General features: G+C 37.7%; 1 protein-coding gene across 2 annotated transcripts in view; it reads left to right on the top strand.

Moving 5' to 3' along the window:
- Positions 1-22,253, top strand: part of LOC112058371 (protein pellino) — a 97,633-nt gene that overhangs the window by 18,203 nt on the left and 57,177 nt on the right. For both annotated transcript variants that reach the window (XM_052888147.1, XM_024099150.2), the window contains exons 2-3: positions 1,760-1,864; positions 18,050-18,281. In XM_052888147.1, coding sequence (XP_052744107.1) covers positions 1,760-1,864; positions 18,050-18,281 — 337 coding nt within the window. The remainder of the gene's footprint in view (positions 1-1,759; positions 1,865-18,049; positions 18,282-22,253) is intronic.

Here is a 22,253-nt window from a genome sequence, read left to right as displayed (position 1 = left end):
AACCGAAAGGGGTGTGGATTTTCATCCTCCTCCTTGACAAGTTAGCCCGCTTCCATCTTATGCACTTATTATGACTGCATCATCACTTACCATCAGGTGAGATTGTAGTCAAGGGCTAACTTGTAAAGAATAAAAAAAAAAAATTAAGACAATTATGCACATATAGATACTTTTCCTAAGTAATCCTATGTTTGCTTAGCAATAAAGTCGTCTTTGGTTTACTTATTAATACTGTTTCAGTTTTTCTTGTTTTTTGATAGGAATATAACAGAGTAAACATGTTACACACACGCAATCAAAGTTTTGTTTATCGGTAGTAGTTGTTCTTACTGCATCCTACCCAACCGGTTCCCCCAATGGTCATAATAATTTACATCACTAATCTCGAAACTTGACCCACAGCTGTCTCAAACCAGTTTCCATAAAGATCGTAGTCTTGACCCGCGGCCGTGGTTTGTAATTTGTAAGAGCGAAAGTGGAATGGTGGGCGGGAATTTCTTCGTTATAGTTCTTTTGTTTTTTTGGCTGTTGTTCGAATATAAAAACGGAACCCTTATAAGATCACTCGCGTGTACGTCTGTCAGTCTGACACGGTTTTTTTTTTAATTTAATAAATTCTTTTCGTTTCACTTTGCTTGGAAAAGTTACTTTTTCACGTTCAAATTAGCAGGCAAAAGTTGTGTTTGCTGCAAAGGCGAGCAAAAATATGTATAGCAGTTTGCCTATGAGGAAATATTTTCATAATAAGGATTGTTTAATAAATAGCAGCTAATTAAGTAAGCCTAGTTTTTCATTTAACAAAATATTATTTTCAATTGAGTGTTATAGCAGGTTAAAGTTTACGTTACAAAATAATTATCGAGCGTAGCTTTTATGATTACATATCTACATAGTTGGAAAACACAACCATTAATCACTCAGATAAATGCAACAACCCTTTAAAGAACTAGAGGATCTTACTTGGATGATTGTATTAAAATAAATGTCATATCACATTGTATTATTTGTAACTCTATCTTCTCTGCTACGCAATGCCAAGAAGAGAAATAACGTTTTGCTTTCTTTTAATCTTAAGTTATTAAATTTTAAGAAATGAGTTATCGTTAAAATCTTTATGTCTATTATTTATTGGCTATTCTTATTTCGCAAACTTTCAATAATAATTTGGGTTTTTAATAGTATTATTGTTATGCTAGGCAGCAAAATTTTGTATTGAATCCTGAACGTCGCGAAGATTGAAGGGCACTAGAGGAAAATAAATTTGCTGCCGTGCACGGTACCAAATCCTGAAAGACCAGACATATACATTAGTCTAGTATTATCTAACAATACAAAAAGTGCAATAAATATTATGTACTAACAAATGAATTTAAAAACAAAATTAAGTAAAAATGGCAAAGTGTTTCCTTCCCATATCCCTACACCCAGGTCACAATTCCTGGGCTCTGCTCGGAGATTTTCTCTGCTACACGATGGACCCGGCACCCGCACGGTGAATCCTAAGTCTTACTCGTAGAATGCAATACCCTGCCTTTGCAATAGGCATGCGATGTCATGTCTCAATTGTTAACACATGAGTCCAGTACTCTACAGAGAATCAGTGATGCGCACTTCATAAATGCACTGCCTACCCTGAGTACCCATTACGAAACATATAACCAATATTGGAGCAGGAAGTTCCCATTCTGTACAATTTTTACGAATAGTGCCTAACCTGCTGATAATCCTTGGTATGCTAAGATATACGTCTCTGTTGCAGTGCTGCGGACAGTGCGGAGTCACCAATACTGGAGGAGGCCGGCGAGAGCGGCTCGGAACAGAAGCCGAAGCCCCTCGTCAAATATGGCGAACTAGTCATACTCGGGTGAGTGCCACAACCTTCATATTTAGGTAATGTTACTTACGCGTGACCTTAAACTAGATATGTTTATGTGATATCGCTTCGGTAATCCGGTTTTTTTTTAATTTTCCTGGCGCAGTGGTGCGATTACCTGAAAAAAGTTTTTTTTTAATCCTCTACAAACTTAACTTGGAAACATTGGCGTACCTAGGTTTATTTCCTTGCCGCCGACATCAAGTCTATTATTAGTATCATAATAGATTTCTATCGGTAGCCCAGAATCCCAGGGTGGGCAGTGGACAGGTCCATTCTAGTGTGGGCACGGCCCACCGGACCTCCCCCCTTCCCTATATACGTCTATGCTTGGAAATATTTAATTATAAACTCTCAATGTTGTCAATAATTGATCACAAATTGGATGCACCTTGAAGATCTTGTAGATCGGCTATATCTTATTTCTCTACAGAAGTAGTTAGGTCCTGAGGTCTTGTACCCATGTGCTTCGCAATCCCTGTAAGGATTGGTGCAATACTTGGTGAAAGTAATAACTGTCCCAAGCGACATTTCTTTCAAAAGCTCTAACTCTTAAAATCCGGCTGTGTCCGGAGATTTCCTGAGATTTTATAAAGGACTGGTTACGTCTATAGTACAATAGTTGACCATCGAACCCTTTCATAATCTACACCAGCATGTGAATAGGAAAGATTTATATTTTTTGTATGTAATCAATAAACTCGAAAATACTGGACCGATTTAAAAAATTCTTCCACCAATAGAAAGCTTATATTATCATTTATTTCCATATTCCCCTAGGAATGGGAAATATGCAGGTAAAACTGCGTGCTTCTGCCAGTATGCAGATGAGGTTTCATATAAACGCCTCGAACATCTATTCTTTGAACTGTATGACCCAAATGGAAAGTGTTTTATCATGGATACCATCAGTTGTTGATGCAACTGCTATCCGAGCTTAGTATTAGTATTCATCCATCAGCGTGTTTGCTTTATACGTCACGTAGCAGCCCGTCGTATATGGCGCGGGAACGGGTAAGGGAAGACAAGATGGATTGTTTACGGTTCACCGTACGCCCTGACCGCCTTAACCTCGATGTTCGTTTTGGAAATAATGACGCGATCAATGGATGTGACGCGTCCTCCCACTTCTGACCTGTTTAGGGAGAAATAATAAAGTTTACGTGCACGTACCTATAGAGTGGATGAAAATCAGAACGCTGAACAATATCTTTTTAACTTGTTAGTGTACAATGCGTTGATGAAACTGAGAGAGTTTATAGAAACGGAGAGAGTATATATAATGTGTGCTATCTAAGGGCCTAGTGGCAGTTACTATCGCGTTAACGTAAACGCGAATTTCTAAAGAATTGGAACAGCGCCATCTACTGCACAACTGTTTTAATTCCATATAATTTCGCGTTTACGTTAACGCGATAGCAACAGTATAAAAATTTTTAAAACTCCCACTAGACCCACTGGTCAGATCTCTTTAATTTTTATCCCCCAACGCAAAAGAGGGGTTTTATAAGTTTGACGTGTCTGTCTGTCAATCTGTCTGTGGCACCATAACTCCCGACCTGATGAAGTGATTGCAATTTAGTTTTTTTTTGTATTAAAGGTGACTTATGTGCGAGTGCGACTTATGTGAGCCGTTTAAAAATTGTGGGGAAGATAACCGAATAACTGTAAATATATTCGAGTGGGGTTTTAAATGAAAGCGCATTGGAAGAGAAAATTGATGACTTGATCGAGAGTGTTCTTAACTTTATTTATATAATATAGAAACTACATACTTCGTTACTTACTTTTTATACTAGTTTGGAAATCAGGGTACTTGAATGTGCGTTTAGATAGCTAAATGGGTCAAGTGGGAACTGATGGTGATTATTTTGTGGTAAATTGCAAACTTTTAGTTCCTTGTTACAGTGAAACACTGGCCAACCCACTATAAATCGTTTGATTTACGCCACTAGGTCATGGCATTCATTTAATGTAATGCTACGTAACTACGTAATAATTTTTGGGAGCCACAGCCAAAGAAAACTTGATTATTTTTTTTATTTTATTTTGGAACGTTTTTATGGGCTAGTTAATATGTTACACGTTAAAGAATGGGCTGGATGCGTGCCAGTATCATTTATGTCCAACCGTAGACCTGCCAAACTGAGAACGTGGTACCTGTTTGAATACTCTTGATCGTAAAAGCCTTGACAATAGTCCATCTAAACCGGGAAGTCCGTTCCGTTTTGGATGTAGTCCCGGCTGCCACTCTATGCTCCTCACGCTGCTGCGATTTTGCCCAATCTGGCCACACACTGTTCTACTCGCGATCATGGAACTGTTTCCACGAATATCCGCGGCAGGACGAGTAACGTAGCCACTTAACCTTGCTTACTTTCCTCGCTACTTCCCACGGCAGTGTCTGGTTGCGGTGTAAAGGTATGACGACAGAGTAGTCCATCTAATCCGGGAAGTCCGTCTCGTTTTGGATGTCATTCCGGGTGCCACACTATGCTTTCTCTACTACTATACACTGTTATACTCGCGCGAGTAATCGTGGAACAATTACCACGAATATCCGCGGCAGGACGAGTAACGTCCTGCCGCGACGACGAGTAACTTTGCTTACTTTCCTCGCTACTTCCCACCGCAGTGTCTGGCTGCGGTATAAAGGTATGATGACAGAGTAGTTTGTGTGTTTTATATACCTACACAGTGGCGGAGCGTTATCAAAATAGACACACACGAACAGGCAGTTTTACCCACGCCTGTAAAACGTCTTGCCTGTACACCTTACCACTACAATCTACATCCAAAGCGAAACAGACTTCCTGGAATAGTATAGACAAAACGAAAATTCCAAGTTTGATTGTTTTAACAGAGATTTAAATAAATAATACGTACCTATCTACATCCTATGCCACTGAAAGAAATTTTTGGCTCGTGGGAGGCTTCGGCCGTGGCTAGTTACCACCTACCGGCAAAGACGTACCGCCAAGTTATGTAGGATTGATGTGTGGATTTTCATCCTACTCGTAACAAGTTAGACCGCTTCCATTATAGATTGCATCGTCACTTACCATCAGGTGAGATTGTAGTTAAGGGCTAACCTGTAAAGATTAAAAAAATCAAAATGGTTATTTTTATAACCGAGGGTTATAAAAATAACCATTTTGATTTTGCTATTCCTTGATTAAATATTTACAGTTCTTCGAAATCTACATTGCATGCACAGGCGGGGCGCGTCGCTAGTTCGTGACAAATCAAATTTAGAATTACGAGTACTACCCTAATGATAATAGGTACGTAAATGACAAAGTTTACAATCAATATGATTAATTATTTTATAATTAATTATGCCTATGACTCAGCACTACTTGAAGTACCTACCTGCGTATTAAAAATGTCAAGTGCCCTATTAAAATACCCTTATTCTTGAGAGTTTTACACTTAACAATTTTACTAATTGTAGGTAACTACGTAATATCTTTGAAAGGTACGTATTGACAGTTGTTAGAGTTACTGCAAATAAATATCTTTAAATAACTCGTGACTTTTTAAACTAACATGCGAACACTAAGTCCACTAGAAAAATAACCGCCTACTATCGACATAATTATGTCGAGGTCGTATAACTAAATGCATTCTATTGTTTGCCATTACAAAAATAATAAAAAAAAAAAATAAAAGTAATCGTTTACCTATACGAGCATTCATGAAAATAAAACTGCTTTCTTCTTCCTATAAGATAAAAATGATATAAAATGTAAAATTAAAGGCAAGCTTAAAGGAAAATCTTAATATAGTGTGAAGGATTATATAGATGATAAAAAAATTTATAAGCCTGATTGAAATAAATGATTTTTTATTATTAATTAAAAAGATAAGAATAATTTGAATTCGAAAATAAATCGTCACAAATGTAATTTTGTTTGAAAAGAGCAAGTGTTTTCGGTAGAATCAGTCTGTCATACCAGCGGTAGAGCCACTACTGGCTCATGATATTAACAATATTTGAATAAAAAAAGTATACGTTAATATTTCTTATTATCTGCCATTAGTTCGAGACTGATAAGCGCGGTATTTCTTTGTGAAAGAATGCAAACGTTGTCGCTTTGATATGGATCGTTTGAGTCGCTTAATCTTTTGCGGACTTCCCTATCGTGACTCGCATTCCTTTCGCAATTGTTATTTGACTAAATAAGGGCGCACTGAGTAGAAAGTTGCGCTTTGTGATGTCTTCAACAAACAATCCTTATGTTTTTTATTACAAAAACAAAGTTTTGTCAGATATTAACGATTGGATAGAAGCAGGCGTTACTTTGCGGAAGTTCATCATGATTATATAATGATTTATTTATTTTGCTATCATCCGCGAAAAGTCGACGAACCCATGCGACGACGTCACCCAGGTCCGACAAAATACTTTCTACGTACGTTTCACCCCGAAACCGGAGCATCCTCAGGAGATGTTGACTACAACGTGCAATTGCAAAGTCTAAGTAGATATTAACGAAACTGATGGGTAAATTAAAATAAGCAAATGCACTAACTACCTACTGGAAACAAATTCCAAAAAATATAACATTGTCTATGATACGTAATTAAATGGAAGAAAAAATATTTTCCCAACCACCACAATATACAAAAATTTTCAAAAGTTGAAAATCGCAAATACGCTACGTATTTAATTACGCCAGGTAAGCTCTCAGAAGGGACGATTTATTCACAAATATTATAATGTTCCTATCTTATTTTAGTTGTTAGCTTTCTAATAATTTCTATTTCTGTTTACTGCTTTTATATGGTGAAAATATACTGTTTCTGATACTTCTAACAAATGAAAAGTCAGTGCGGCGTCGTGATTTTTTTTTATTTTTTTATTCTTTACAAGTTATCCCTTGACTACAATCTCACCTGATGGTAAGTGATGATGCAGTCTAAGATGGAAGCGGGCTAACTTGTTAGGAGGAGGATGAAAATCCACACCCCTTTCGGTTTCTACACGGCATCGTACCGGAACGCTAAATCGCTTGGCGGTACGTCTTTGCCGGTAGGGTGGTAACTAGCCACGGCCGAAGCCTCCTATCAGCCAGACCTGGACAAATTAAGAAAATCTCGATCTGCCCAGCCGGGGATCGAACCCAGGACCTCCGTTTTGTAAATCCACCGCGCATACCACTGCGCCACGGAGGCCGTAAACCGTTGATTAGCTTTGTCTTACTCGTACCGCCATGTTTCACGGTGACTTTAATTTCGAATTTCAAAATAATTTAGTAGGACAGACCGTGGTAAATGCTAATGCTTAAGTCATTATAATAAAAAAAGTTCAAGGTTCACTGAGATAGAGTCATCGAAGACTAAGATTGATATTTCTATACTTATATTTACATACTTAATATTACTTCTTCTTTAGAAGTAAAGTTTGTGGTATTGTAAGCGATTTTGAAAATTCTTTTACCACTAGAAAGCCACATTATTTGTAAAGCTATATTTTATCCCCGTTCTCGTGAGAATTCACGGGAACGGGAGCACTGCGGGAAACTGCGGGGCGTCGGCTAGTGTATAATGCACTTTTGTATGTTATTTTGTTCCTTAAATCCGTAACCTGGATTTGCTCTGCCCTTCCATTAGTAGTACCTACCTCCTATACTAAATGTAGGTAGATTACAAGTCAAGAATAAGCACCTTCTAGGCAAGCCCGTTCCAACGTTGGCTGCATCTTCGCCAATCATCTGGCGTGTACGTTGCCAGGCAGGGGCGTGCACTTCATTGGTGCAAAAATGCTTTGCCTACCGTGGTGACACATTGCGAACCTGTATTGGCGAAGGAATTTTCTATTTTGTGAAGTTTGTACATATGCCTACCCTAGTAGTGCTAGTCTATGCAAAATACCTGTGTATCCATCGGCTGAATGGTGATGACAATAATGTCAGGATTTTTATAAAATAAATCAAATACCTCGCGGAAGTCAACCGGCGCCCGCTATTTAAATTTATAGCCATTATATCCGTTTAGATATCCACACGTATCTTGATTTTAAATGATTTAATATCTTAGCGCATGCTTTCACTACACAATTATCCAGTAACATGTAACTACAGTCTAGGAGTAACTAACTGTATCGTGTTAGATTTTACGATAGTTTTCATTACGTTACGTTTTCTTCCGCCGTTGTTTCTCTGATGTAATCCTACTGCGTGACACCGTGTGATGATTGCTTGTCTGGATTTGATAAGTGATTTGCTCAGACTACAGAAAACACCAGAAGCCACTTTCAGTTGTCATTATTATACATATAATTTTTTCAAATCCGACCAGTAGTTCCTGAGATTTTCAATTCAATCAAACAAACAAACAAACTCTTCAGCTTTATTTATTAGTATAGATTTAACACTAATTAATTAATTTATATAGCATGGATTGTGTCCAAAAATTGTACCTGTATAGCACGTAACACAACATGGCATACACATGTGAGTGACAAATCGCTTGTTCGTGAAATTACACCAAAAAAGAGTAATTTCAATGGCTTCATTCTTATGCGCGATCACACCTTCTGGAGTTTTCTGCATTCTTCTACTATTTTTTGGGACCATTACCATCTCTACTAACATTTATAGCGTGCACACCATTGTAAAACGTACGTACTACATTATAAGTCCCATGTACCTGAGACTACCCATGTACCATGAACCATGTCCCATGTACCCATCTCCCAAAGATTTCATACTATTAAATATGTCACAAGCGTCTTGTAACTGTGCGCACAAAGGTGGCTAATTGTCTTAATTTCATTTAGTCGAAAGTGAAACAAATAGTACGTTAATATTCGTCGAACTTTTTTAACACCACCTACACGGCCGTTAGTATAACCGCTGTCAGAACTAAGAATAACCCGGGACTACAGTAGACTAGGGTTTGTTGATTGGTGTCTTCCATTGCAAAGTTACGTCCATTAATGACCAAGATGTACTGTCGGGTCGGTTAACCGATTGTATTTAGCACAACTAAGAACTGCTTGATGCCTATTCACTCTTGCTTTGAAGGTGTTTAAATCTATACTAATAAAGCTGAAGCGTTTCTTTGTTTGTTTGTTTGGTTAAACGCGCTAATCTCAAGTACTACTGGTCCAATTTGTAAAATTCTTCCAGTGTCAGATAGCCTTTTTGTCGAGGAAACCTATATATTATCCCCGTAATCCTACGGAAACGAAAACCAGGCGGGTGAAACCGCGCGGCGTCAGCTAGTTGTTAAATAAATATGTCCCCTACCGAAGTTTATGCAATATTATATGATGCTAAGTTTACAAGTAAATAAACCAACAATCTTCACATTTATTAAGCTAACATTTGAAAAAGTTTTTATGAAGAAATCGTGCAGGTCAACGACACTAAATAACAATATAAGAAACGTACCTACTTCTACGAGTATAGTGGTGTAGTTAACAGTTAAATTTTTCCTCTTTCAACTGCAGTCACCGTTATAATATCACATGTCGTGATGCTCGTATCTATGTAGATGTCACTGATAATAATAAATGCGAAAGTGAGTCTGTCTGTCTGTTCCACGTACCACCCACTATAACTAATCATTTTTATAAAAGAGACAGACAATTTGTTTCATAAGAAAGTTACAGTCTATACTAATATTATAAAGAGGTAAACTTTGGAGGTTGTAGAGGGTAATTTTTGGGATCTACTGAATCGATTTTGAAAATTCAATTACCAATAGAAAGCCACGTTATTTGCGAGCGCCATAGGCTATATTTTATTCCCGTATTCTCACGAGAACGGGAACTACGCAGCTGAAACCGTAAGGCGCCGGCTGTTATACAATAAAGTAACAATTTAATTTTAAAACGAACGGACGTCATGGTGTGATATGTGCATGTAAGAATGATATCATACACATAAAACTATATTCGATAACTTACATTAAACGTGGACATTTAACAGTTCCTTGTGTGCAAGTAGGGTTGCCAGGTCGCCGTAATTAAGAGCAGGACAGTCCAGTCAGTTTGGCCTGACATTTGGGTAAAAAGGCCGGGCAGCCTGCAATATTGAGGATTTTGTGTACATTAGTACTACATTACATACATGCATTAATATAGATCCGGGAAACTTTTTTTCATGTAAAATCATGTTTATTACCTTTAATTTTGTTCCCACACACTCGTCGTTCGCTCGTTTACTAAATGTAAAGCCTTACCAAAGCCTGACAAGCCGGACACCATTTTGTTCGGCCGCACACAGAATACAAAAGACTAACTATGTCCGGTTTTATCCGGACACCTGGCAACACTATGTGCAAGACGTAACATGTTAACGAAGATGATGCGACTTGCCTGTCCAGTGAATACTGTCGTCAGCGGTCTAAGAATGTCAATAGGGTAGTTGACTCATATCAAAATTAATATAAACAATATAATATGATCATTTCGTCTAGTACTTGGAAAAAAGGGGTCCGAAATACATTAATTTTAATAACAAAATAGTTAAATATTACCTTAGAAACTCAAGCTAAAAATTGCGTATAATTTTTCCAAACGCCAAAAACATTGACATACATTTCGTGACGTCATAGTATTAGTAAACATACACACGACGATTTAGAGGATGTCCGATATTTTACTTGAAGCCGATTTAGGTGCTTTAAAGTCAGCTTTCCTTGAAGCCTGTTAAATCCAGAGATAGTAATTAGTATACTGAATATAAAAATAATCATCGTTTTTTTAATAAAAAAAAATAATGCGAAATGTAGTTAACAAAACATAATTGACGTAATGACACAGTTTTTATAGACCATCATAGCGAACAATGTTTTCGCCCGGTCTAAGAGTTAATTTAAAAACTAAAATTTGGGAGTATTCTAGTCTCGAAAATTACGACTTTTTTTTTTTTTTTTTTTTTTTTTTTTTTTTTATATTCTTTCTTCTGACTACAATCTCACCTGATGGTAAGTGATGATGCAGTCTAAGATGGAAGCGGGCTAACTTGTTAGGAGGAGGATGAAAATCCACACCCCTTTCGGTTTCTACACGGCATCGTACCGGAACGCTAAATCGCTTGGCGGTACGTCTTTCGGTAGGGTGGTAACTAGCCACGGCCGAAGCCTCCCACCAGCCAGACCTGGACAAATTAAGAAAATCTCAATCTGCCCTGCCGGGGATCGAACCCAGGACCTCCGTCTTGTAAATCCACCGCGCATACCACTGCGCCACGGAGGCCGTCAAATTTAAGTAACCGGACAACAAAAAACGTGTCATTTACTGTAGTAGATGTATTATACATCATATAACACATCTACTACAGTCGGATGCAAATCTTTGCGTCTTTGAAATCAGCTGCGGCTGCGCGCAGGTCGCACTGCTTAACTCACAAAACATAAATTTTTATATCCGCACAATGCTCTGAAACTTCATAGAGTTTACATGCTATTTTTTATTCCTACTAGCAAACGCCGCGCGCTTTTGCTCGTTTAGTTCCCATTCCCCTAGAAATACGGGGATAAAATATAGTACTCGGGGATAGTAGAGCTTCCCAATAGTGAAAGAATTTTTCAAATTTGTTCAGTAGTTTCAGAGCCTATTTAAATTCTATTCAAACAAACAAACAATCAAATCTTTCCTCTTTATAATATGTATTAGTATAGATTGCCAACAAAACTAAATACGCCGAATTTTGGACGCCGCCTTTGAATGGACAAAAGCTAAAATAAGCTGAATTATGTGTAATTAGTACCTTAATCCTGCTTTGATATTTATGACACTATCATAATTAGCGGATTGCATCAAACCTAATAAATCATTAATTAAGAAATTACTGTCAGGAAAAAATAAATCCATTTATCCATTACAAGTATGTATAGCTTTGTCTTACCGCCATGTTTCAAAGTGACTTTAATTTCAAATTTCATAATAATTTAGTGGGACCTCATACCAATTCTACGAGTATTGGACTTGTATCGCGCTCCAATTCATCAACAAAATTATTGTCTGTCGTTTTTGAGAGGGACGAAGTAAACTCACACATCGAAAATATTTAACACCAATAAATATATCCTGTGTCATTGCACTACACACAACTATAAATTTTAAATCGTAATACATCCTACACGTGTTATTTTAACACAATGAAACATCGATTATTTAGACGCAGTTAGTATGAACACGTTACATCATAACCATATAGTTGTAACAGAGGGGTAGCAAGGCAGGTCCTGTAGAAGGTAATTGGTCTGACAGTATATTACATCGACGAGTATCATCATTATCAACCCATATTCGGCTCACTGCTAACCTCGAGTCTCCTCTGAGAATGAGAGGGGTTAGGCCAATAGTCCACCACGCTGGCCCAATGCGGATTGGTAGAGTTCACACACGCAGAGAATTAAGAAAATTCTCTGGTATGCAGGTTTCCTCACGATGTTTTTCCTTCACCGTTCGACGAGTATAAAATAGCGGAATCCCACCCCAGGTGAGACCGCAGCCAAAGCAACTCTAGCGTACTCGTATTTGTCATTAAATAAAAAAAAGTATAGTCGTCGGATACCACGATTTTTGCAGTTTTCAAATGTCAACCTGCGGCATAGTTTGAAATAACGGTAAACTTCGCGCCACGAAACAAGTCATTGTCATTTGGTAGGTAATGGCGCTTTTATTGTCATTTCTGTAAGAAGCTGTCAATTTTAGTTCATGTGTTAGCCGCGGGACTTCTTTTGTGGCGCGAAGTCTAGTTTGAGTACTTCCCGAGACGAACATAAACGATAGCTGACATCAATGCCTACTGCAATAACGGAATATACTCGTATGTCAGAAGAAATTCTAACTACTTCCCACAACCACCACCTAATCACCATAATTTATTTATCAATAATTATGTTATTTGCTGAATTGTGAGTTACGATAGTTCTTACAATAATAGTGTGATTTCTAACACAATCTACTGATTAAATCAGCAGAAGCAGCTAAAGTTTCTGTTTGTCGCCGATAGCTTATTGATTGAATGCGTGACTGTTTTAGCCAAGAGGGTAAAGTTGTCAAGTTGAATGTTGAATAAGTCAAAAGCGAAGCTTGACTGGGTCCTCGTGCTTAGTATAATAATTATAGTTTGTGTTATATAAATAATGTGTTTGTCCCAGTATCCATACCGTGGGCCGACATCCTTTAACTAGTGTGTTACAAGATACTTACATCGACCCCGTCAGTTGTGAGGCTTGGCTAGGGTTATGTTACCCTCACCACTAACTCGATTAGAACTACTTCTATTTCGTAAGTGTTGCTCTGTTTATGGCTTAAGAGAGTGCTATGTATTATATATTTCTACTTATATACTAAAGCCGTGATAGCCCACCTACTGATCAGTTTAAAGGCGGTGCTATACCGGTGTCGTATTAATTTAAGCCATTTCAAGAGCTACATGAAAGAACACAATCTGTAAAACCTTTATCTTTATGATATTCTGTCATGGCTTAAATTAATACATCACCGGGTTAAAAACCGCCTTCAAACTGGCCAGTAGCTAGAAAATATTATAAAGTTTTTTTAAAACTCGTATAGGTACAGTTATAACTTTGAATGTACATGTCTGGTTTTCAGTCTGCCGTTTCAATGGTGTCTAGTTTGGAGATTTTTCAACGAATGCATAGTTGCTATAGGGTACCTTTCGTAATGATAAAGAATTCCGTACACTTTCCGCTCTGACATTCGGATAAATATCAGCCATTCTTAAAAAGTAGGAACTGTTATAAGAATGTTTTTGTATGTCTCTCGATTTTTATCGAGCTGTGTAAGGAGTTCTTTAGATAAAATATATTTTTATTGCCGTCGTTCTTTGCGTGTGACGATGTCTGTGATAGCCACACCGTCGCTATTTTATGAAAGCTGAAAGTTTGCCATTACACTTCTTATTTTTTTATCTGTCCTTTTGTATCCTGGTATCTTCCAATGCCACCATGGTCTAAACATCACAGTTGGCTACTATACGTTTGGTACGAACCACATCTCGAAGGCCGCTCTGCTCTAGAGGAAATATGTGTCCTACACATATTTTGCGTTCGTACTTAAAATACATTATGTCGACGCAGTTACGTGAAATTATACAATAGCTCACAATAGCTGCACTTGCTCGGCTTCCCATGCGACGAACGGATCGACATTGTAACATTTCTTACCCACCACCATTACAGTGTATCAATTGTACAGATTGGCAACCAATATGTATTGTCATTAATACGTGATTCAATTTTTTTGTAACTGCGTCCAGTATTTGCAGTAGATAGGTAGTTTGTTAAGAAAGACATCTACATATTTAAACTGGATGATGAATGATTTACAGCAGTTAAATTACAGTTATTTAAGCTACTTTTAACTAGAAAGGCTCTTAAAAGGATTTTATAGTGATTGCTCGTAATAAGCTGGCCAATGACTTCTAAGTAGTCGTATAATATTAATAAGAGCTCCACGCTTTAACCGTTAACCCAACTAGACTGTTCCCAATTTTCTCTTCTACGAATTCCGATTCCCCATGGCTGTAAAAAGACCACTGCCGTACTTACACTATTTATAGCGTTTACGCAATTTTAGATCTATTTACCTTTATCGCTTTCGAAATCTGGTATTTTTGAAGAATCCACTCGGTATTTAAATTGTAATAAAAATCCACAAAGATTGCAATAGGCACAATATTCAACATTGCGATCTTGATTGAGTTGCACTACTGTAAGATTTTTATACTGTAAACATAGAGCAATAATAGTGTTCGTTCAGAAGTGAATAAGAAGCCAGAACAGAGGCAAGAAATACCGTTACTGTCCCACGTTGTTATTATAACTCAACAAAAACTTACGGCGCATGACATCACTCGACGCGTCGACCGACTACTGTCTTTGGCACGTACGTAGTCGACATCCGGTTAAGTTGAAATGCAACGCAAAAATATTGTTGATTTATTTTATAGTTTTCCTAGCATATCATCTTGAATTGTTGTACGTAAGTTCAAATCCTCCCCTTTTTTAGAAGATTTTTTTAATTTCAATTCATCTTTTGCAAGGGACCAAGTTCCTCAAATTATATTGTAACAGCACTACTTCAAAACTGCTGTATACATTGCGGTTTTCATTCTTTATTACATTTTGTTTGTATCGTAGGCACGATACAAACAAAATGTTATATATATACATAGTTAAAAATCTTGTGCACACCAGGGTGACCCCAACAGGTGGACCGACGAAATTAAGAAGGCGACCGTATACTGGCGACTCAAAACCTTGGTGTATAGAAATCTTCCAAGAGGCCTATGTCCAACAGTGGACATTCAACGATTGATATAAAAGAAATGATGATGTTGCTTATTTAATAAAATTGTAATTTAATAATTTACACATGAAAGACAGCAAACGAATAAAATTTGTTCGAACTATTTTTGTACACAGGATGATGCTTTAAAATTTTAATTAAACGTTATAGCGCTGTTATAGTGATGTTACGCCGCTCGTCTAACGTTGAATGCAGGCGTACTCAACCTTCGGCGCTGAGGTAATTATTGCGGCCAACATCGCAGGCGTCATTATATTCATTAACACTTGACTCGCATCATGCAAATCTCTACAAATATTTCACTTCTACATATCTGTATAATAAATACTTTCTGTAGATGTAAACTTATAACTACGTGGATGTTTTATCAATGATTGATACTTGGTGTTCAAATGTATGAGAATTATCATTAAAAAAACATATAATGGATTTCAATTTTTTTAAATCTAGACTAGGTTATTGGGCAACGTTTATTTATTACAGACAAATATAATATAATCGTCTAGATTTGGACAAAATACATAAATGTTGTAGAACATTATCATTCACACAATAAAAGGAGACTCGGGATAGTAATAGTAATAAAGCCTTTTATTTATACTTATTCAAAATACAATTGTTTTAATGGATCAGGTCAGGATAGGATACTCGTACATGATGATGCATTTTAATTACCGGTCGGATAAGATTTTATCCGGGATTTACCACTTGAAATATTCAGAAAATTATTTACTAAGGGAAGAGAAACATTACGTTTTAAAAGTGCTTGTAACTAACTACTAAGCCTACTAGAAACAAACGTGGTTTAAAATTAAATTTTATTTACTCAACATACGTTTATTAATTGATAGATAGAATAAAAATATTCAAAGTCAATGTTAGATTTAGATTAGGAATAAAAGGTTGTCGACGGCTGAACTAATAATGCATTAGTGGCTATGATTTTAGCCGGTAATTAAATTACGTACGGTTACGGGCGGCGCGGGCTCGCACGCACGCCGGCTTTGAATACTGAATTGGATTTATTTTAGCACACCCCATTTTTTACTGCGCCTAATTGATTAGCCAGACCTCTTTATATTTATAGATTTTCGCTTTGATTAGTTTAGTCTTGTAAACTTTTTTTTTTTTACTGTGTGACTTCAATCTCACCTGATGGTAAGTGATGATGCAGCCTAAGATGGAAGCGGGCTAACTTGGTAGGAGGAGGTTGAAAATCTACACTCCTTTCGGTTTCTACACGACATCGTACCGGAACGCTAAATTGCTTGGCGGTACGTCTTTACCGGTAGGGTGGCAACTAGCCACGGCCGAAGCCTCCCACCAGCCAGACCTGGACCAATTAAGAAAATCTCAATCTGCCCAGCTGGGAATCGAACCCAGGACCTCCGTTTTGTAAATCCACCGTGCATACCACTGCGCCACGGAGGCCGTCAAACTTAACTCATTGTTTAGTACAGGGCTAGACCGTACTACATATAGGAAAGGCGTTCTTACTGTAGGTACTCTTTTATAACAGGAATTATGGACCTGCCAATGCATAAGTTTAAGCAATGTGTTAGAAACATTTACTTAGTCAAATTTACTACATCATTAATGAATTCCTTAATTATAAAGGTAGAGGCCATTGGATTAGCATCCACCTTCACACAGGTACCATTAGATCAGCTTCCACCTTCAAACAGGAAGTAAAACTATAAGAAATTGTAATGATGTTATCAATTGTTAATTATAATACGTAATGTATGATTTTTTAATTGAGCAACTGTTGAGTTTCTTGTCGGCTCTTTCAAAAATTCTTTACAAATAGTCAACTGACGTTTCAAAGTGCTTGTAAACTGAGCCTACTTGAAATAAATTTTGACCTCCTGTGCTCCGGCGTAAGTCACAGCACATTTATTGCCGAGCGACCCGCAGTTCTCCTGTCAGTCCTCAGCAGTTGACATTTTAAGGGGATCTCAAATAGGTACATATATACATATAACGTGGATTTGAACTAAATCCCACTTCTGATGTCGGCGGAGCAGACTAAATACTACTTCTGATAACGGAGAAGCCGTAGTATTCACTTGATCAAGTACAGCGCTGATACTATCAGATGTAAACCAGGATTAACTATCGTATGGCAAGGAGTCAGCCACCAGCGAATGTCGCACTTGTAACCGATCCAGTTGGGTTAAAGACGTCTTTCACAGTATACTAATACTCCCCATTCTCCGCTCGTGTTGGCTCCCAGCCAAGTAACTAACAATGCAAAGGCCTTACTACTAGTAGTGAGTCAGTGGTAGGTTACTACTAGTATTAACTTACCACTGACTCACTACCGAACCGTCTCGAACTAACACAAGTGTTCAACTGGATAAACCTAAGAACTACCGCGTCTCGCTTTCTCCGAGATCGTCAACTGACAGATGTCCACAGACAAACAACTGATAGATACGTTTCTAACAGTTATCGCTATTAAATTAGTTACTCTTTTTTTTTTATTCTTTACAAGTTAGCCCTTGACTACAATCTCACCCGATGGTAAGTGATGATGCAGTCTAAGATGGGAGCGGGCTAACTTGTTAGGAGGAGGATGAAAATCCACATCCCTATCGGTTTCTACACGGCATCGTACCGGAACGCTAAATCGCTTGGCGGTACGTCTTTGCCGGTAGGGTGGTAACTAGCCACGGCCGAAACCTCCCACCAGCCAGACCTGGACAAATTAAGAAAATCTCAATCTGCCCAGCCGCGGATCGGAGCCAGGATCTCCGTTTTGTAAATCCACCGCGAATACCACTGCGCCACGGAGGCCGTCAAAACTTATTATTAAGTTACTCTAATTAATGTAAGATTATTATTATCTATCTCCGACATATATATTTTTGCAGATACAATGGTTTCCTCCCGGCGGGCGAGCGCGGGCGGCGCCGCAGCAAGTTCGTGCTGTACCGGCGACCGGCTGCCAACGGCGTGCGCCGCTCCAAGCACTACGTGGTGAAGACGCCGCACAGCAGCAAGGCCATCCTCGACGCCAGCCAACACTCCATCTCCTACACGCTCAGCCGCAGCCAGGCGGTCATCGTGGAGTACACCGAGGATCCTGACACAGATATGTTCCAGGTGAGAGATAACTTTAGTTTATATAGGGTCTAGAAAAAAAATTCCGCCACACTATTCGCTTCGCACGCTTCAATAACGTGTCAAAATTAATGTGTTTTTCAAGTTTTACAATACGAGTATAATTACTTAAAAACGAAAAATATTAAAAAGTAGCCTCGAGATATCACGTTATCAAAGTGAAGGTATGTGATACTCACGGACAAAATTATGGAACTAACGAACCAAGACAAAATGACATTTTTTTTTAATATTTATTAATCTACAAAATACATATTGAAATTACTTAAGCCTAACCTTGTACATATATTTTCTGTGGCCTAACCATGAATCTTTGTCAACCAATAGTGCTGTACCTGAAATATCGCTCTTTCTTTCGTTGCAATGGATTGAAAGAGAGAGCTATACGTAGTCACAATTAGGTATCAGGTTAGCTGGGAATTTGAACTACTGCTCATCATCATATTCTTGACCTTATCCTACTTGAGGCAAAATATATCAGTCTCTTGCACTCGTTTCTATCATTCGTCAATTTATCATCCACTCCTTCTACAAAACTTAAACATATCCTCTTTCACACTCTTCTTCGGCCTTCCTCTCCTCTTGTGTCCTTCTTTGCAATTTCAAATATCACCTACTGCTATTACCTACCTAATAGATAAAAAAATCTTAAATGCAAACCACAAATGATTGCAACAATACACCGGACTTCCTAGGGAATGTCCAACATGTTTTAAGTCTCAGTGCAGCAATGAACGGTTTTCCCATCTGGGTGAAAAAAAACGAAAGCGTTGACAAAAACTACGGAAATACCTCGTCACAGATAAAGGGTGACATTACACATTTTGAGAGCTGGCGGTCTTTGCTTTTTATGCGAAACTTGGAAACTTCAATCGTAGGATGATGTTTGCATCCTTGTGTTATTCATGGGAGACTTTTCCTCGTTTCTAATACGCGTACGTACTTTCTAAAACTGTAACATTATGAGGAAAGGGGTATTTCCAAGCTTCTTCGAATATCTTTAAAGGCAAAAGAACATATTTGCAAAGTCGGAGTAGTATTAAGAGGTTGAGGCAGCGATATTTTATACTAGAGATGGGCCAAACTGTCGAGTTGTGTGTTCAGGAAGTGTAAAAATATATATACTTTAATATACAGGATGCCTGGGAGTATTTCCCATATCTTCAAGATACTAATGAGACCACTTATAGGAACCGAACTGCATAACGAATATTTATTTAAACTACAAAAAAAAATAATTATGTTTACATACAAAGTTATTAAAATAATACCGACTATCCATGTAACACACGCCTTTAGGTAACAAAGCGACAACGTTGCAAATACGTCATTATTATAAGGATGCGTATATGGGACACATTTTAAGATCTATTTACAAGAGAAATATTATTTACTCCGAAAATATTAATTTTGGAACACTTTGAATTAATTTCTGTTAAAGAATATAACTCTGGAGTTATGGGAAATACTTCCAAGCACCATGTATAATGTAAGTAAACACGAAATTGTGCATGTGTGCGCTCAGTGGAGTAGCTAATTTCGGATCACTTTTTGCGGTGATTTTGTAAGGACGTTACATATCTATAGTAGTAGAGTAGTCTACCACACAATACATGTAGTAAAGTTAATGTTTACTACCGAGTGAGACGGTAAGTTATACATATTATATCTATGGTTTACTACGTCTACTACTAAACACATAAAGTTAACAAGACCGCTAGACCGCGGCGCCAATGAGGCGCTTGTCTGGGGCGCTCTCGGCATTTAATATGCCTTCCGCTTAAATGCGATTATTATTTGAACTCCCTTGTGAAATATTATTTGAATGTTTTATCAATTTCATATTAATAAACTACAAATATCGTCACTGTTTATAGGCGGTAAGAGGACGTGAACTTCCAAGTTTTTGTAGAAAGCCTATGTCCACGTAGACGCCCGTTGGCTTAAAATAGCAGCCTGTTTATGTCTTTACATAACGGTTATTTACGCCACTGTCATGTAATGGGGACCTTTGCAGCACGAGGGTTTTTTGTGCAATGAGGCGTAGTCGCAAAAATAAACTCTTTAACAACGTAACAAACTCATAACCCAAACTCCTATCTATGGATGGTAGGAACATGAACTGACAATGTTTTCTTTCTTTTATTAATTAAAATAGTTCCCGTTCCCGTGGGAATACCTACGGGGATAAAATATAGCCTATGACATTATAAAAATAACGTGCTTTTCTAGTGGTAAATGAGTTTTCAAAATCGATTCAGTATATCCAGAGATTACCCCCCCTACGATTCCACAAACTTTACCTCTTTATAATATTAGTGTGGATGAGAAGTATCTCACCGTCACAGGTTTCACCTCAATTGAATTTGTTCCGCTTATCTGGTAAATAACCTTTCAAAGTCAATTCAGTAGATCCAGATTTTACCCCCCTACAATTCCACAAACTTTACCTCTTTATAATATTAGTATAGATGAGGAGTATCTTACCGTCACAGGTTTCACCTCAATTAAATTTTTTCCGCTTATCCGGTAAATAACTTTTCAAAGTCGATTCAGTAGATCCAGATTTTACCCCCCTACAATCCCACAAACTTTACCTCTTTATAGTATTAGTATAGATGAGGAGTATCTTACCGTCACAGGTTTCACCTCTATTGAATTTGTTCCGCGGGTCGATTGAGATTTTCTTAATTGGTCCAGGTCTGGCTGGTGGGAGGCTTCGGCCATGGCTAGTTACCACCCTACCGACAGAGACGTACCGCCAAGCGGAATTTAGCGTTCCGGTACCATGTCGTGTAGAAACCGAAAGGGGTGTGGATTTTCATCCTCTTCCTAACAAGTTATCCCGCTTCCAATTTAGATTGCATCATCACATACCATCAGCTGAGATTGTAGTCAAGGGGTAGCTTGTAGAGAATTTAAAAAAAAAACTTTACCTCTTTATAATATTAGTATAGATGAGGAGTATCTCGCCGTCACAGGTTTCAGCTCTATTGAATTTGTTCCGCTTATCTGGTCGCAGACGCCCCGTGTTTGCTCCACAGAGCATTTCAACAATGCGTTGTGATCTCAAACAATAGCGCGCCCACAATAGCCGGCCGGGTGGCCCCACACTTCATTTGCGACACTTTCCTCAACTAACAGGAACTGAACGCTGTGCTCGTTTTATAAAACTCGTTACATTAATTAAATGTAAAAATACATACAGCCATACAGAACGTAGAACGTTATTTTTTTTTTAATGTCGGTTAAATAGAAATTGCACTTATTGGTTGATAGCACTGCCACCGATTGATACTCCAATTTACAGTCCACTGAAACTGTTTATCTAGCAATGAACATAAATGGATCGTTTTGTATCTAACAGCCAGTCTACTAACCAGTCTACATACGAGTAAGTAGATAGTCTATTAGTCTACCATCCAGTTTATACAATATAGTTTCGCCTACTTGTACTAACAACAAATGATCATCGTTTGAAAATTATTTTCATCATCATCATCATATCAGCCGGTGGACATCCACTGCAGGACATAGGCCTGCAGAAAACATTTTTGCAGGAAATTCCAAAACATACAGCCATACAGAACATAGAACGTTTTTGATTTTTTTTTGTCACTTAAATATAAAATACACCTATTGGTAGATCGTACTGCACATGATTAATACACGACTTTACAGTCCACTGAAACTGTAGTTTATCTAGCAATGTACACAAATAGATCGTTTTGTATCTAACAACCAGTCTACACAAAGTATTTTATATCAAAAACACACAAACGAGATTACTGTTTCTATTGTATCATATGCTAATAGAGTTCTGTTTAACATAAGTCACAAATCTGCGAACAATCTATTTGTTTATAAAATATTTCAACTACAAAAACATTCCGTTTAATAAGAAACGATGCGCGTGTATGTATTTCGGTCACGTTCGCCAGATGATTGTTATCA

This window comes from Bicyclus anynana, chromosome 21 (genome assembly GCF_947172395.1).
Source record: "Bicyclus anynana chromosome 21, ilBicAnyn1.1, whole genome shotgun sequence".
Taxonomy (NCBI): Eukaryota; Metazoa; Arthropoda; class Insecta; order Lepidoptera; family Nymphalidae; genus Bicyclus; species Bicyclus anynana.
This window is presented reverse-complemented; position numbering and strand designations above follow the sequence as displayed.